This window comes from Hylaeus anthracinus, unplaced genomic scaffold (genome assembly GCF_026225885.1).
Source record: "Hylaeus anthracinus isolate JK02 unplaced genomic scaffold, UHH_iyHylAnth1.0_haploid 0, whole genome shotgun sequence".
NCBI classification, from domain to species: domain Eukaryota; kingdom Metazoa; phylum Arthropoda; class Insecta; order Hymenoptera; family Colletidae; genus Hylaeus; species Hylaeus anthracinus.
This window is the reverse complement of record NW_026533254.1, coordinates 768,447-787,183: the sequence shown is the minus strand read 5'-3', so window position 1 is coordinate 787,183 and position 18,737 is coordinate 768,447. Positions and strand designations below refer to the sequence as shown.

The 18,737-nt window shown below is 33.4% G+C and overlaps 1 protein-coding gene across 5 annotated transcripts in view; it reads right to left on the bottom strand.

The window, feature by feature from the left end:
- The window catches only part of LOC128891076 (acetylcholine receptor subunit alpha-like), a 271,049-nt gene that overhangs the window by 56,953 nt on the left and 195,359 nt on the right, over nt 1-18,737 (bottom strand). For all 5 annotated transcript variants that reach the window (XM_054150303.1, XM_054150644.1, XM_054150382.1 and 2 more), the window contains exons 6-7: nt 13,694-13,809; nt 11,728-11,896 (exon numbers count right to left, since the gene is read on the bottom strand). In XM_054150303.1, coding sequence (XP_054006278.1) covers nt 11,728-11,896; nt 13,694-13,809 — 285 coding nt within the window. The remainder of the gene's footprint in view (nt 1-11,727; nt 11,897-13,693; nt 13,810-18,737) is intronic.

Below are 18,737 nucleotides of genomic sequence, written 5' to 3'. Positions count from 1 at the left end.
TGTGTGTGTGTGTGTGTGTGTGTGTGTGTGTGTGTGTGTGTGTGTGTTGTAAAAGTTGTAAATCATTTTCAGACTTTTTATATTAGGTTTAAACAGAAAGGAACTAATGCAAAGAGGGAAACAGTACTTGCTTTTAAGCAGATTTGTTTCTAACGTCTTACGTTCGTTTTCGTAGTCTGGGCACTGCCATATAATATGATTCAGGTCTTGGATTTCTGCTCCATATTGACAAGCACTGTTAGTTATAAAGGTAACCCTTGCCAATGACTCATTTAAATTATAGTGGTTCGCTCGACATCTATTAACGACTAAAAAATCTCTGAAAAGACAAAGTCCAGCGTACCATGGATTGCCGTTGTCTTTATGGTAAAATCTGACGTTATCGACCGTTTGTTATGCTATCGATTATCTATTTATTTATTTTATTGCCTGAAACCATAAATGGCTTATACAGTATACAATAGTTGTGATAAATACAATTTAGTTACATCAAATTCTTATATTATAGTCTTTGAGAATACTATAAATAATTTGTAACTCTTTAATATCCGAATCACTCAAAAACGTGCTGATACGATACGGAGGACGATATTCGTTACTGAGGAGCATATGGAACAAAACTTTACGCTGATCATTGTATTCTGGGCACTGCCAAACAGTATGCTTCAAATCTTTGAGACTCTGCTCCGCAATCACATTCGTCGTTTGTGATAAACTTAACTCTGGCTAAAGAGGCGTTTAAATTATAGTGATTGGAGCGATTAATCATAGATAAAAGCAATAATTCTAAAGTAAACCATAGAAAAATAAGGTCTTTCTTTTAGATGAGAAAATGCAATTCCGACAGGAAAAGTTATAATAGTTTTTAAGTAGTTTGTAGTTAAACAAAAAAGAGAGAGAAAGAAAGAAGGAAGTGAGTGGGAGAGAGAAAAGTAGTAAACTCTATTTCTTCTATCCTTATAATAATAAAAAAAAAGAAGATTGTATCAGTATTAAAGAGAGGCCTTGCAGCAGCAAGACACAGCAATAGAGAAAAGACAGTCAGAATGAAAGTACATTAGTTATTAAGAAACACAAAGACTAAATAAGAATTCGACAAGACTTTAGCGGTGAACAGTATCTTAATAGTGGAAGTATTAGGTTGTCCTAAAAGTGTCTTCCACTTCCTTAAATAGTAATGCATACACAACATTTTATGTATAACGTTACATTATTGAATCGCGTACAATTCATTTTGCTCTATTACAATTACGACATTAACATCTAAGAAATTAGGTTGTCTAATTGTATAAACACTGCCACACAAAATAACTGAATGCAAGTCACGGAAGAAACTTTTGGGACAACCTAATAGAAAGTGTAAGGAAAAACGTAGAGTTAAGTAGATGTAAAATTAGGTTAATTAGCATAAGTGTTTCTTCTTTCTCATAGATATGAAAGACAAATACGGATAAACTTAAGTAAGAAAGTGTAAAAGAAAAATGTATTTATATGTTAACCCAAAGAATATGTATAATTTTGTACTACATAGTAGTGCGATGAGTGACTGAAGATCGCTCGCACCTTAAATAAATAAAGTATAAAGTATAAAGTGATTGGAGTGAATCCTATTAACGAATGTTATAAAGTCTCTAGAGAGTTTGCGACCAATGTACCATGGTTTGGACACATTTTTATAATAGTGTCGAAAATAATTTTCACCTTTAATTAATCCTCGTTGTTTGCACGATGTATTTGTTGACATTGTTGCCTGAAACTTAAATTTAGCTGTACTTTGAATGGAATTTTGATATCCGGTGTGGGTTCTTGACTTGTGGCTTCCTTCGCCAGTGAATCTACCCTTTCATTCCCTACAATACCGATATGGGCAGGAATCCAAATGAATTTAATGAATTTTTTATCATTTGATTACAAAATTTTCATTTTTCATTGTAATTTCGATAAGATATTTGTTAGATCCCAAAATTAAATACCGGTGTTTGCAGAGATTTAATTACGCTTTGAGAATCTGTTAGAATGTACCAGTTGGTTCCACGGTGCGAATTTATTACATCTAATGCTCTATTTATTGCATAACACTTTGCTGTGAATATCGACGTTTCTTTATGTTGATTATGATCTTATGTTGATTTGTAGATTTGTTGAGAAATGCCTAATTGTGGACAGTAACCTATCAGAGACATTATATAACTGAAAACTAAAATTACTAAAAGTAATTATTACATAAAATTACTAAAATTTTACTAAAAGTAAAACTACAATTATTATATTAGCATAAGACCTAAAAGTTACACTGGCCCCTAGAGGTTTAACACGTTGGCTGCTAAGCTGAAATTCCTGAAAATTCCTACAAAATTAAAATTTTGTCTCGAGACTATCGAACATTAGATAATTCAATATCTATCGTAGTATTTATATTTTTTAATGTTGCCAAATTCACGAATCCTATCCAGATTTATTTTCATTATTGTCTCACCATTGGAATTAATTTGGTTAGGCCCTTAACGAAAAGTCCTGTAATTTCTGGGTGACGCGACGACCAACGTGCCAAGGATTAAGTATGGAATCACGATTCCTGATTGCACGTAGGATTAACTTGTTCGACTCAGCCGGTGTTCTAAAATCTTCTCTCAAAAATTGTCCGAGTGTAAAGTTGGCGAGTGGCCTGAATCTGGTCGCGTCGGTTCGTTAGAGGAAATCTATACTTTAAAGTCTTTAAATCGTTGATTGACTCTCTTGGCTCAACGACTAACCAAACAAGGGCCAGCCTCGTGAAACTTCGATATCGAATGCTGCATATTAAATCTCTTTCGCGTTGACGCATTTCCACGCTGTGTATTCGACTGGCTATTACAAAAAAGGAAATTGTATGACATTATCTAAACGAAAATAAAGGAAGATACGTAAAAAAACCCGGGCCAAATTTCTGCAAACAAATAACATCCTACTTAAGGAGGTTTGAACAAAAGTGGATTTTGATATATGCTTGTCTTTCTCGACGAATAAAAGTTAACTGTATGCTTGTTTTTCTTTGTGAATAAAAGTTGACATGTAAGTGATTGGCGAAAAATATTGGATTGATTCGTCAATAACTTCCGGTTAATGTAAAAAATAATCATACTTTCTGGGAAACCTCTTGTAGGTAGACATTTTTAACACTAAACCCACCACAACAGCTCAAATGACCATTTTCAAACTTTTGTATAGTAGAGTTCTTACATACGATACAAAAATTATATACAACTATTTCATATATTATTGAATTTAGCACCATGTGAAATATTGAGGTATGCAATTGAAGAAAGAGTCTTTAAGACCAGTAATTTGATCGATCACAGTAGAAATAACTATAGAGAAATGTCGGTAAGTTTAATGTTAATTTATCTGATAAATAGGGACAGATGATATTCGACGATGGTAATTATATAATCGATTAAGCTTTATGAGTATGTAATATATTAGAAAATAAATTATATTTCTTTTTAATAATAATATTTTGAATATATTGAATATACTTTCGTATATTCGTGTACCTCGTGTACCTCTAATATATCGAGATATATCGATATCTAACGACATATATCATATATCTAATATATCGACATTTTATCAAATAATTTTTTTTTGTTTACAAGATGAGGTATACGTCTTAATTATATGATTCTAATAACTAGACTGCGGATGTTTATGCATTTATTGGAAATTTGAATGTCCAAAAACCTACGAAATGCAAACAATATGCAAGAATATAAAAAAGATCAAAAGTAAAGTTCATGTTATAATATTTGCAGGATAAACTAAATTCCTATTTAGGTTAAATTTTTGTAGGCACGTTCGCGAAGATTTTATTTTGCATAAAGATCCGCAGTCTACTAATAACAATATCGATGACGGTTGGTTGCACCATCAACCTGATACATCAATGTCAATCCCTTGTGAGTCGTTCATAGAAGAAGAAAAATTGGTCCATAGAGAGTTAAAATGAACGTGGTTCGTAAACGTGGCGTTAAAACTGAAAATCATCGTTCAGCCAATATTCCTTTCATTCTTCTCCAAGCTCGAAAACTTGTCACCCTCCCGTTTCGTTCCATCGAACGTATAGGAGACTGGAAAGGTTCGGAAATGAATGGAAACAATATACCACTATAAACACATCGCGTCGCGTCGCGTCGGGTCGGGCGCCAAGCGTTAATCAATAGCGACGAACACGTTGACAAACCGTGTCGTTTTCTCCGCGGAGTATCGAAGATTCGGCGAAAAGAGACCGTCGAAACGCGAAGGGTGAAAAAAGCGCATCGATGATGGAACTGCGGGCGGCAATTCCTTTCCACTATTTATTCTGTCGCGTATCGGGGGTAGAGCATAAAGAGGATCGTTGGCTCGGGGCGGTTTTCGAGGACGAGCAAAAGGCGGGGACAGAAAGAGAAGCGGAAAACTGCAAAGGATGAAATGAGGCGTGTCGGTTGGAGCGGCGGCGGGAACGAGGAGGTCGAAGGTGGCGTAAGAGCCGACGGAGAGCAAGACGTCGCGGTGGAAATGAAAAATAGTTGGCGCCATCGAGTCAAAAGTAACTACCAGCTCCTAGCTACAGATAAGGGAAAATAACGAGGCCGACAGCCGCGCGGAAGAGAACTAATTCGGCGCATATTTCACACACGTCGGTTTTACGGACGCTAAGTATAGGTAAGCACGCCCGTTCTACGGATAAAGGAATTAATTGCATTGCCCCGGTTCCCATCTGTCTTCTTCTTTCCACTCAGAACTTTTCAACCCCAGCGGCAAATTCACGCTACCGTAGTACATCGGTTTTCTGACCACGTTGTCTTCCCGCCTGTCAATTTCATTTCATCTTTTCCCTTTATACGGGCTATATACCAACATCTGGGCTCCGCTCTAGCGATCAATCGAGGATACAAGAGTAATCAAGAAAGTTCTCGTAAATCCGTGCTCTATTTCGCCGTGTTCGCGAGTTATAGCTACTTTTTCCACTTTTGCGTACGTAGCGAACCACCAAACGTATTCGAACGGGTTCAAACGAAAGGTTTGGCGGTTCAAACGTTTCGATCGTACAGGGTTATCCAAAATAGATTATAGGAAGTTTTTTTTAAATTAAATAGATACTCTTTTTAATTTTATTAGTTTTCTTATTTAATTATCAGGTATTATCTACGACAATTATGTGTGAAAAACGATATCTGTCAAAGGACCACCACGACCATATTTACAGACATCAATTCGAAAATCAAAATTTTCGATAACATTTTGGCATATTTGCTCGTTTAATTCACAATTTCATTTCTAATGTTGTTTTTCAGGTCATGAATTGTTGCTGGTTTGCTGGCATAAACTTTACTTTTCAAATAACACCAAAGAAAAAAATCCAGTGGGGTCAAATCACACGATCGAGGTGACCAATTCACATTATCATTCCTTGAAATTAATCGACCATTGAATTTCGATCGCAATAAACTGAATATTTTCACGCGTCGTGTGTGACGTAGCTCCGTCTTGTTGAAAATAAACATTGCTTATGTCGATTCCATTTAATTTCGGCCATAAATAATCAATAATCATTTCATTATAACGTGCACCATTCACTGTAACTGCATCTTCATTCTCGTTTTCGAAAAAGAATGGACCGATTACGCATTTCGACCAAAATCTACACCAAACAGTAACTTTTTTTGGATGAAGTGATTTTTCTTGAATGGCTCTTGGATTTTTATCTCCCCATACCACTTTCTCTGCGGATGAAGCACATGTGTGTCCTTTACTTTTTTAGCCGGTTTAGTCGTATTTAGACAGTCAGTACGATCTAAGCATTCATATTGATCTGTTCTTATGTGTTTAGTGTTGTGGTTAGACTTTTGGAAAATTTTCCTTCTGTGTTTATTATATTATATGTCATATTATATATAAAATAAGTTACCACAAATATATGCTTTTCAAAATAATCACATTAGAACATTTGTAAGAAATTTTTTATTAAAAAAAATATCATAATTGTAGCTTCCAGCGAACAGCTACTTATTTTCGTCTGCGAAAGTGATAAGCGACAATTTTGCTTATTGACGTGTCCATTCAATGTGAAGTGAGCTTCATCGCTGAAGATGATGTTGCGTGAAAACAATGCATCAATTGAACGATGTTTTGACAATCAATTAGCGAAATTTCTGCGTTGCAAATTGTCGCGTTCTTTCAAATTTTGAGTTGATTGAATTTTGAAAGCATGCAAATGCAAATCTTTATGCAAAATTTGCCACAAACTGTCATAAAAAATGCTCAATTCTTGAGAACGACGTGGAATTGAAGTTGATGGATCATTAGCAACACTTTTACGAACAGCAGCAATGTTTTCATTCGACAGAACTTTTTTTGGTATGCCAGACTTTGGTTTATCATGAACAGATCCAGTTTCATCAAATTTGTTAACCTAATTTCTAATTGTTTGCTCCGATGGACGATTATATACCTCGGAAAAATCACGTTATTTACGATGGGTATTTTTTATTGAACACTGATTATCAAAATAAATTTTAATCACTTTAACACGCTCTGCAATCGTATACGACTCCATAGTTCAAATTGTCTGTACTTTTGGATAACCCTGTATTTTGGAAGCTTCCATTTATTCGTCGCGATGTGAAGCTGTCATATGTCGACGCGGATAAGCACACCAACGTACAACTCTGTCATCGTGAGAGCAATATTTTCGTCTATGCTCCTGCATACTTATCAGGAGCATCTTGGCAACAATAAATTAGTTATACTTTTGCAGAATATACCACGTTTAGAGAGTTCACGTAAATTGTTAGGAATTGTGAAAAAAGAAAAGAATCGAGATCATATTTTATTAATGTAGTCTTGTTAGAAATTTATTTTCTTAACGATTATAATATAAAATGCCAAAGGAAGAGTGTTCGAATTCTCAACGACCCGTACCGGTTGACTTATTTTGTCGGACTGAGGGTCGTCGCTTTCTGTCCCTGCTAGGACCCCACCCCTCTTTCTGCTTTAAGGAAAACCAGACCCTTTTGCTAAAAACCTTAAAGTGGCAATCGTTGCATTCCAACATGAATAAGAATATAAAGAGAGGTCCTGCGAGATCAGGCCAACGCAGTCGTCAGTACAGATTCACTCAGTCTAAATTCAATCGTTCAGTCGCGATACCTACAGTTAGAAAGACAGTATTACGTCATATTCGCCTCAGTATTTGCGATTTCGGTTGGGTTTAAGGAAATGAGGTAACCTTCGATCGGCCTGATTTTTTTATTATAGGTAATTCTTCACCTGACGATTACAATGGTGGTCATCTTGATCCTTAAAAGTTAGAAAATTTTACTGGCTCATCGGTAGAAGATCGAAATTAAATTTGGAAAGTAAACTTATCTTATACAAGGCTATTCTAAAACCCATATGGACCTACGGGATTCAGTTATGTAACTAACATCAAAATTCTACAACGATTTCAGTCTAAGACCCTACAACAAACGCACGTTTCAACAACTATTGATGATACGAAAAAAATTGTTTATACAGGATTATCCAAAAGTACCTTTAGGTTGTTGAATGAGAACATCTATCAAACGCTATGTTTGTTTATTGTTACTTTCTTCCATTTCTAACCTACAATGATACACAATTTTAACTATGGAATCGTATGCGATTGCAGAGCGTGTTAAAGTGATTAAAATTTATTTTGAAAATCAGTGTTTAATAAAAAATACCCATCGTAAATTACGTGATTTTTTCGGTGTACATAATCGTCCATCGGAGCAAACAATTAGTAATTTGGTTAAAAAATTTGATGAAACTGGATCTGTTCATGATAAACCAAAGTCTGCTGTTCGTAAAAGCGTTGCTAATGATCCATCAACTTCAATTCCACGTTGTTCTCAAGAATTGACCATTTTTTATGACAGTTTGTGGCAAATTTTGCATAAAGATTTGCATTTGCATGCTTTCAAAATTCAATCAACTCAAGAATTGAAAGAACGTGACCATTTGCATCGCAGAAATTTCGCTAATTGGTTGTCAGAACATCGTTCAATTGATGCATTGTTTTCACGCAACATCATCTTCAGCGATGAAGTTCACTTCACATTAAATGGACACGTCTATAAGCAAAATTGTCGCACATGGGGAGATGAAAATCCAAGAGCCATTAAAGAAAAATCACTTTATCCAAAAGTAGTTACTGTTTGGTTTGGATTTTGGTCGAAATGCGTAATCGGTCCATTCTTTTTCGAAAACGAGAATGAAGATGCAGTTACAGTGAATGGTGCACGTTATAATGAAATGATTATTGATTATTTATGGCCGAAATTAAACGGAATCGACATAAGCAATGTTTATTTTCAACAAGACGGAGCTACGTCACACACGACGCGTGAAAATATTCAGTTTATTGCGATCGAAATTGGTGAATAAAACGAGCAAATATGCCAAAATGTTATCGAAAATTTTGATTTTCGAATTGATGTCTGTAAATATGGTCGTGGTGGTCATTTGACAGATATCGTTTTCGATACATAATTTGTCATAGATAATACCTGATAATTAAATAAGAAAACTAATAAAATTAAAAAGAGTATCTATTTTATGTAAAAACAAACTTCCTATAGACTATTTTGGATAACCCTGTATGTAAATTGCAAGATACAATGGGCTCTATATTGTCGCGTAAACGAAATTTTTTTAATATTATGAATTTAAAAGATATGACAGTGAAATTTCGTTTTTTAGATGCTTAAATGCTTTTCAAGATGAATTCATTGACCCTTAATGTATTTACCCGGTTTTTTTATAGTATTAGTTTTCAAGATAGAACGCTTCGAAATTTACTGATTTTCAGCAGAAAAGTGTCGGTTGAGTGACAAGTCATAAATGAAAATCAGTAAATTTCAAGGCGTTCTACCTTGAAAACTAATAAAAATCGGGTAAATATATTAAGGAACAATGAATTCGTCTTGAAAAGCACTATCGCATGATCCCCCTAAAAATATAAAGTTCCATTTAAAAAACGAAACTTCACTGTCATATCTTTTAAGTTAATAATATAACAAAAATTTAATTTACGCCACGATATAAAGTCCATTGTATCCTGCAATTTACATCTAAACAATGTTTCCGTATCATCAATAGTTATTGAAATATGCGTTTGTCACACTGTAGCGTGGACACCCTGTACATGAATAACTAAATTAAATAATAGATTTGATATTTCTAAATAAATATTTTATTATAAATATATACACATTTAATATAATGAAACATTTATTGAGAACGGCAAACCTATCATTTAATTTAGACAAATTTCCTTAACGTCATCAAGCCCTTGGCCACATATGTGGACGTTTAATTTTTTATAATTATAATTACTATCAATAATAAAAAGAACAAAAATGTAACAATAACAAAAAAATCGTTCCTGAAGAAGGTAATCATAGAGGGTACAAACTGTAAGCTGTAGCGTGGACACCCTGTATAATATGTCTATTACGAATTTGAAGTTTTATAATAATTGCACTGTTATGATAATACATATAATACATATATTGACGCAAGATCAATTTCTAGAGTCGTTGTTTGCCACGCTATAAAGTAGAACGATTGTCACGATGAATAATATAAAGACACGTTCAAGCAGTGTTACAAACACGAATAGTAGAATGTACACATTCGCCGTTTCGATATCGCTAATGAAACCCAAAACAATTAAGAATTGAAGATAAAAGCAATATTATAAAAATGACCTACACTTATAAATTTACTTATAATATATGTACAAATAATCGCGGCACGTAATCGATTGAATTTATAATATTACAAGTCACGCCCGAACAAGAAATCGCACTGAATAACAAACTGTGGTTCAATAAAACTTTCATTCCTACACGTCGCGCATTCGTGATGCAGTGGAAGCACAGTTCTCCGGCGAAACTTTCCTTACGATGATTAATGATCGCCATAAATTCAAAGTTTCTCCACCAGATTTATATTCGTTGCGGTGGTGGTTCACTTGCCGGATAGAAACGCGAAGAATGACAACTCACGATCAAGCGCCAAGTATATATAATTACACTTGAGACATGTCGCTTCGTCGTTGATCATGGATGTATGATCGATAGCGAACGACTTTAATATTCGGACGCTTCGTAATTGTTATTTTGTCTATGGCGAAAGACAAAGTAATATAAGTAATGTGAATGGACGCGACGTAAATGACTGGCACATAATTAACGTTAATACGAGTTTATTATACAACGCCTAACCTATACTAGAACTATACTGAAGTATCGTAACTATGCACAACTATACGAACGGATAAAACCTGATACGTTTAAGAAGGGCTTGGTGAAATTAAGAAGGAGGTAATCCAGAATTCATTTGTGTCTGACGAGAGAATTTTTCAGAAATAAAATTCACGGGAACCAAAGTGCATTGTACTTTTTTATTCTTATCCAAAAACGGTTTTAAAGGTGGAAACATCCCTTGGAAATAATTCTGATTATTTATATTTTTGCTAATATATAATATCTTTCAAACCATAAGGGTTATTGAAAACAATTTGAATGCAAAATTTAATGGCTTTTAAATTTCTGTAACGCTGTAATATGAAATTAAGAAAAATTTATTTTTAATAATATTTCTACCACCATAAATCTTTCCACCATCAGCTGCATACAATTTGTGTTTGTAGCTTTGCGGAATTTTACATACTGTACAACTTTCGTTTAATCAATTTTGTTCCATCTGTCACTAAATTCAAGTTACTGCGCTATATAAGATAGATACTTATCGTGTATGTACGTGTGTCGGATGACTATTGTAGATATTTCGGTCAAAAAACTTGACTAAAATTTGAAACATTCATAACTTCTGTTACGGTAAACGGATTTCGATTATCAAAACGGAAAACTACGGTCCTTTAGGTACAGAATTTTTTTTAAAAATGACACTATCAAAAGAGTCTATTTTTTAATACTTTTCGGCGGAAAAATATGTAAAAAGTTGCCTAGTCTTAAAAAATTCGTAGCTCTTATAATAACGAACATATTGGATTGAAATTTTTGTTCGTTGTAGATCTCATGAAATCCTACAAAAAACCATATAGAAAGTGTTCCTCTAAAATGGAACCCCAATTTTTTAAAAGTGATAGAATGATTTTTTCAAATATTCGCATGGGGGCCAATTTTGGTCAAAATTTATTCTTCACTTCCTCGGTTAAAATGCAGCATATTTAGTTAACGTAAAGTAACATGTAGTAACATGTGTTTATGAAAAAATATACAGTCAATGTAATAAGTATTCGTACAGGAACCATTTATTTTAATTTGGGTACTGTACGAATACTTCTTATACTGACTGTGCTATCCTTTCTCGAAAAAATACATTTGCCAACAATTTCATATCTCATATCTCGAGATGTACAACTATTGTTTGAAACATTGGTAAACCTTACGTTTATATATATATATAGCGTGTTCGTATGTGTAAATGTATAATTTTTATATGCTAATAACTTTTTAATAAAAAACTTATTTTTTGTGTTACTCAGGTGTTACTCAGGAAGGTGCCCTTGACAACATATGTCAAAGTCAAGGTCATCGAAGCTGGCTCCCCTAAACGTAAGATTTACCAAGATACTGCCAATCACTGCTCGCATAGCAGTCATTTTTTCTGACGTTTTGAAGTATAATTTCAATTAACATCTTTTTCACTTACCTTTTCCCCACTGTCGCTGGGTAGATAGAATGTCAGTACCGTAAGGAAGGAAATTCCCATACAGGGAATGATTATGTTCACAGTGTAGAAAAGTGTCTTTCTCCTCATCGTTATATTAAAGGTAATATCCAGGTACGGCTCGTCGCAGCAGGTGTAAAATTTTTCATTTCTGCGCAAAAAGGTCGTAAAAGTTCATATTAATTCCTGTTAATAAATGCGCAATAAGAAATGAAATTAACGTTGATTATAGTTTTATGTTTCGTAGTAGAAAAGAAGAAAATCTGTATTTATCGTCTACGAAAAAAGTAGATCAAACTTAACGGTTCGATTATTCTGGTTCGTTGGATGCTGTTTACATTGAACACGATCGTGGCAAAGTATCACGACTATAGAATGTTAATTTATTTGTGTGCACTTTGTTGAAGATCAAGTCTTTACACATATCTCAATAACGAAGTCTCAGATCGCAAAATGGTAATGGACTTTTTGCAGTGACTCGTATTAATATTCTGACACTATGGTGCTTTATTTATTATTGTAATATGTACGTGACCATAATTCAGTTGATATATTTTTAGTTGTGTGATATTTTAGAACGTATTAGGTAGACCGAAAAGTAATGTCGTTTCTTTTACATGAAATTCAAACTTTCCAATAAATTTCTATCTTTAATTCATTACATAATCGCCCTCATTGTCAGCAGCCTTTTGTCACCTAGTGTGCAAATTTTCAATGCCAGAAAAATCAATGAGCTGATAAATGATAAACAAGTATTTAAGATGGCAAAACCGACATTACTTTCCAGTCCACCTAACATATTATACGTGGAACTAATTCGCGGAATAATTCATTATCTAATAAATTGTTTGTTATGTTACAAATTCGATATGTTAAATAAATAAAACTTATATTTCTGTCAAACAGAACATAGGTTCTAACATATCATGCAAAAAAAGAAACTATATAATCCGAATTATGGTCAAGTGTACATTGTAATAATGAATGAAGTACTATACAAGGTGTCCCAAAAGTGTGGAAGTCCTTGAAAAGGGTGGTTCGGGAGATGATTTGAAACAACTTTTTCCTTAGCGAAAATGTCCGAGGCTTCGTTGAAGAGTTATTAACGGAAAACAGTGACTAATCAGAGCGCGAGTATGTCGATGGAGCGGTCGCAGTAACGTAGGCGACCGCGCTCTGATTGGTCGAGGTTTTCTGTTAATATCTCTTTAACGAAGCCTCGGACAACATTTTCGCTAAGGAAAAAGTTGTTTCAAATCACCTCCCGAACCACATCTTTCAGGGTGTTACAACATCTTTGGAACACCCTGTATAAACTGAATTATGGTCAAGTGTACATTGGTAATAATGAATAAAGTACTATAGTGTCCGACTATCAATACGAGTCACTGTATACATGCAGGGTGTTAAAAAAAAAGCATTTAGTATTTATATGCTGTATAGGGCACACTGTAGCGAGTAAAAAAGCTTTAGTAAACATAGGTCCAAAGATCAACCGTTTCTGAGATATAAACATTTTTGTCTGCTAGTATTATGATTGACTTACTTGCTTCCATCGCATGCGATGTTCATGTCAGTGTTTATAAATTGCGTTCTGAATGTTCCCATTCAAGTGCCGACAATTCCGTCAATTTCATTTTTTTCAATTTCGTGTACAGAAATGAGCGGTGGACACGTGGACAATCTTCTATAAATATCGAAGACCCAGTAGTAAGTCAATCATGATACTAGCAAACAAAAATGTTTATATCTCAGAAACGGTTGACCTTTGTACCTATGTTTACTAAAGCTTATTTACTCTGTACAGTGTGCCCTATACGCCATGTAAATATTGAATGCTTTTTTTTGAACACCCTGTATGGGCTAGAAGACTTAAACTTGAAAATAGATGCCACACATTTGTTAACACCCATAATATATTTATTTAAGTAGATACGTATTGACTCACCGTACAGCAGGCACTTCTAGAATGTCCCATTCTACCGACATGTAGAACTCGGAAAGGTCGACTCCGACATCCACCACGTTGCTTTTCGATTTCTCGTCCATGTGCCTTAGATCGACCTACGCGAAACAAATCAAGCATCGGCATTGGTATCTTCCTTTATTGAGATTCTCGTTAAATTAGTAATTTTCATGCCCACGTAGTTTACTTTTTAAGAACAAACGTGCAGCCAGGATAATCGGAATTCTCTCTTTATTTCTTCAAACGCTAATTATATATTTAAATCTTCAAATTGCAACAGGGATTACATTCAACGTTTACACAGAGTGCAAAAGTAAATATACCTCTGAATTTAATCTTCGAAATGATATCAAACGGAAACACGATCAATTACATTTTATCCAAAGCATTTCTTTTCAAAATCCTTTCTCCAGATTTTTATTTCAGCATGATTACAGTTGAATTCCGTGGATAGATTACGTTTAATTAATTAAGATTAACTTAAAATATAGTGAAACAACAAATGTCAATTTCGAACATATGATTCATGGTCGTACAACTCTATTATTTACCCTGAGTAATTTGTGCAATTTCTACAGTTATAGCTATGTCTATATTACTTAAAAATATAAAGAAAAGTATAAAAGTTATACGGAATTCATAACACTGTGAAAATTTATAAACGCCCATCGATTAAAACGCGATAGTGACCAAAGAAGGCTATTTTGAGTAACTTGAAATGATTTGTGATCGTTCCATTATTAATCTATATTAATCTACAACTTTAATTTTACACTCTGAATAAAATACGCGATATCGAAGATAGAGTAACGTATCGAATAAAGATTTGTTTCACGTCGCGATTCCTGATGACTGCACGTTCGCGATTACGGGCTAAGTACGAACAATAAATTCTGAAACGAAATTTAATGTGCATGTCTCGTGATGCACTTAGTGTTCGCAAAAGCGCAACGGGAGCAAAATACTAATAATAGTCTGGATGAAAATGGACCATCCAATGATGAAGGCCCGGAAAGAATCTAGAATCAACTATCAGCGGAACGTCCTCTTCAACTATGCCTTCGCTTTCAACTATTGTGCAGCATGACGAACAAACAAAGTCGACACTGAAAAAATCAAACTAATCGCTAAGCAGAGTCCTAATTAGTTGGAGAAACGAATGGTCTCGCCAGGTAATTAGTTGCATCAACGTGCTCCTGATGTAGTCATTTCCGATTCTCCGATTATACACACACTTAACGAACCAAGCACCGTGACAAGGATATCGAAGATGGTATATAATGTATAATTTCGATGATTTCTCAGCGTTCGATTTGATCTCTTTTGCGCGAGCTTTTTCTCTAAGCGATTTAAAGCAAATGCTTCGAATTTAAGCGGTAACTTGGATGCGCAATACCGTGCAAAATATTCGTATTAATCTTTATTCTCCCGTCACGTAATCATTTTAAATAAATTTTCTATATAGGTACGAATCTACGATAAGAACAATGGAAACAAAAAATAACGATTTATATATGAGCCGTTCATTGGACAAATCGATTAACTCCGTAAAACAAAAAGTTGAGAAGTGCAATAAAATAATGTACATTGTTTTTTAAAATTCCCTTTATAATATAAATTCAAATAAATATTGTAGAATGCACAAATACAGATGTAGCTTTCATCTAACGGTATACAAAATTATTAAGAAAGAATAGCCAAAAATTAATCGTCAGTAATGTCACAATTTGTATGTGACTGGTGGAGTTAATCGGATTGTGCAGTGAATGGCTCATATTATAAATAGTTATTCAGAAATGATGTTCATTTAACGAATTTCATGAGAAACACTTCGCGTAACCGTTGTTAACCAAAGATGATAATTAACTCTTTGTGGTCGTGTGTCTATTCTCAGCCACCACAGGAAAGAATCATACTAATCTTATATTTCATTCTAAAATTAAATAGAAACAAAAAATTCGTGATAAAGTAGAATCTTGACATTACAAACGAGTTTATAACTATAAATTTTTGTTTATTTCAATGTCGTAATTACAATGATATTCCATTAATTCAAATTTTATACATATTTGTTTCCGATTGTACTTCCTATACATCCTTAAGATATTTCAAAAATAACCTTCCAAAATGGTAAAAAGAAAGTTTACAAAAGAATTAGTAGATCTTGTTTATACTCCAGAATCTTGCATATTACGTATCACTGCTCGTTTTTCTGAAATTAATTCCGACCAGTACGATACCCTTAATTTGATATGACCACAAAGGATTAATATGTATTCCACAGTCAGTCTCATAAGTAGACTGTAGATGTTTATGCAAATTCATATTTTCACGGATGCAGAAATATAATTGTAACTTAAATGAAAATGGTCCACTGAGACTGAGTGCTCGAAATGGTTACTCACTATACATACATACATACAACTTAAATGAAAGTATGTCGTACCTCTTAAAGGGTATAACATATATATTACTGTTGATATTTTACATATTTTTGCATTTGTGTATATTCTCATAGATTTCCTCATATTCCCATTTGCCATAAATGCATAAACATTTGCAGCCTATTCATAAGTACCATCTGCTTCTATTAAAGAAAGTCTAAATTTAAAGTTACATATTTAATACGTGTAAAGTTTATGCATGTACACTTTTATAAAGTAACATTTATTTGAAAACATTAAACCTACCATTTAGACAATTTTCTTCAATAGTCATAGAGTGTATAAATACTCATGGGATTGACATAATACTCCAGATCAAAAGTAAAAAAGAGAAAACATTTTTTTAACTTATCGATACGGATAATTTTTCATTTCTTTTCAGAAATATCTTCGAAACCATTCTTTTCTATTTCCCATTCTCTATTAGTTCGTTAAAAGAATAATCCTCTCCGATTCGCATTATTCTTATCGGATCTTAGCGTCGATTTTATGTTAATACAAAAAGATTATCAAAAGAAATACTCGTTAAAAATAATTGGACGTTACTTTTCAATTCTCCATCTGAACGTAAAATGCGTAAATTGTGTACAACGATTATTACAATTAAACAGATATTTTGATAATTTAACGAATAAGATCAAACTCGTAGGGTGTTGCGAAGGTTTTCGTTTTATACCCTTTGAAATCGATAACGTAAATTCATGCTTCGAAATATAAAAAATAATAGAAATTAAATACTGCATCACACTTTTGCACGGTATCGATGGTCGCTAATTGTTTAATCTCTTGAACGTTGCACATTCAGAACACATTTGTATGCACGTTAACGGTGCACACAAGCATAACTTCATACATACAAAAGTATCGACAGAGAATTCTGAAGCAACGATAATACACAAGAACGTCGCACAACTAGCGCAATATACAGTAATAAGTTTTATGCAACTGCTTGGCTATCGGCGTTCAATAATTAAATACAGACGACACTGTAGTTTATTCTGGATTTGCAAAAAAACTCGTGTGATGTGTAACATAAGAGTTGCGTGTGTGTGTGTGTTCAACGTGACGAAACTGTATGGTACATTGTGCTTGTATCGGTAAAATACTGTAGAAGACAATCATTTTTTAGTCATAAGTTTGTAACGTATATTTCTTATTTATATTTCTAAAAAAGAATTTTCTCGTAACATCTTAAAATATAATTGGTAATTCGTTATTTTATGTTATTCCTTATTTCTTAATTTAATGTACTATAATTGATTGAAAAAGAAATTTAATATACGCGATAGAAGAATTGTGTTTTGTAACAACATAGCAATAGCTATGTTAAAATGCCACTGTGAAGTTAGCATCTCATTTTCAAAAAACGAAATTTTCAGCACCAGTTCTATTTGCACCCACAATAGTTCTATAGTTTCTGATAGGTTTTAGAAATAGTTCCGCCGAAATACACGAGAAACAAAAAAAAAATCAGCTTATAGGAAATGATAAGGCGGAACTTTTTTATATTTATAGTTTATTCATAGGACGTTTAGTTGCCAAAATAAAAATTAAAAACTTAAAGACCTTTTTCACGAATTCTCGTAGTGGTCTGATCCTGTTGCTGTTATCTTAAAGAAAAAAAAACCAACGGTCGAACAATCGAATTTAATAAAAATATGACCTTATAGAGAATGACAGAACGAATCTTTTTTATATTTGCACTTTATTTATACGACGTTTAGTTTCAGAAATAAAAATTCGAAACTTCAAAGACCTTTTTCTTAAAATTCAATTTTTCCAACAAACTTCTGATTTTTCAATTTTTATTTTAGAAACTAAGCATCCCATGAGTAAACTGTAAGTATAAAAAAGTTTCATCTCATCATCTTCCATAACCTGATATTTTTTAAAAAATTGATTTAACGAATATAAACATTTCTCTGAGCCTATTTCTCGAGGGTGTATATACGTATAAACCTTTCGCAGTCAAAGAGTTAATGTTTCACATCGCTATGCAAACGATAACATTCGTTAAATGATCTACTGAAGTATAGTTTATCGTTGTTTACGTATTTGTTACAGTCCTACACAATCATACGATAACAAATAAATTCAATATCGTTATCAAAAACCATATTATTTTTGAAAAACGTGACATGTATATAAATATATATATTCCCAGATTCCCAAACGTTTGAACTTTTTCATTAATATTTTCCATCATAAGTAAAATTCCTAATGTCATCGATAGAATACGGATTTCATTTCTGATTTCTACATAGAATAATGGAATCATAAGTTATACATACACACAAACATACATAAACGAACCAAAATCAGTTTGAAAACGTTCCCTTGAGTATATCTCGCTTCTTTGTATTTGTTATTTTCTTTAACAATATTTACTCGACGGATATATGTAGTACGCAGAGTTTGTACGATAAAGACGCCAGATAAAAATAAATAAAGTAGACGGAGCGTTTAGAATTCCAATATTACGCAAGAATTTAATATCCGCAGGTGATCCTCAGATTTTCGTTCTATTATTAAATATCTAGGAAAGAAGTTCACCGTCGAACACACGAAAATAAAGTATAGAA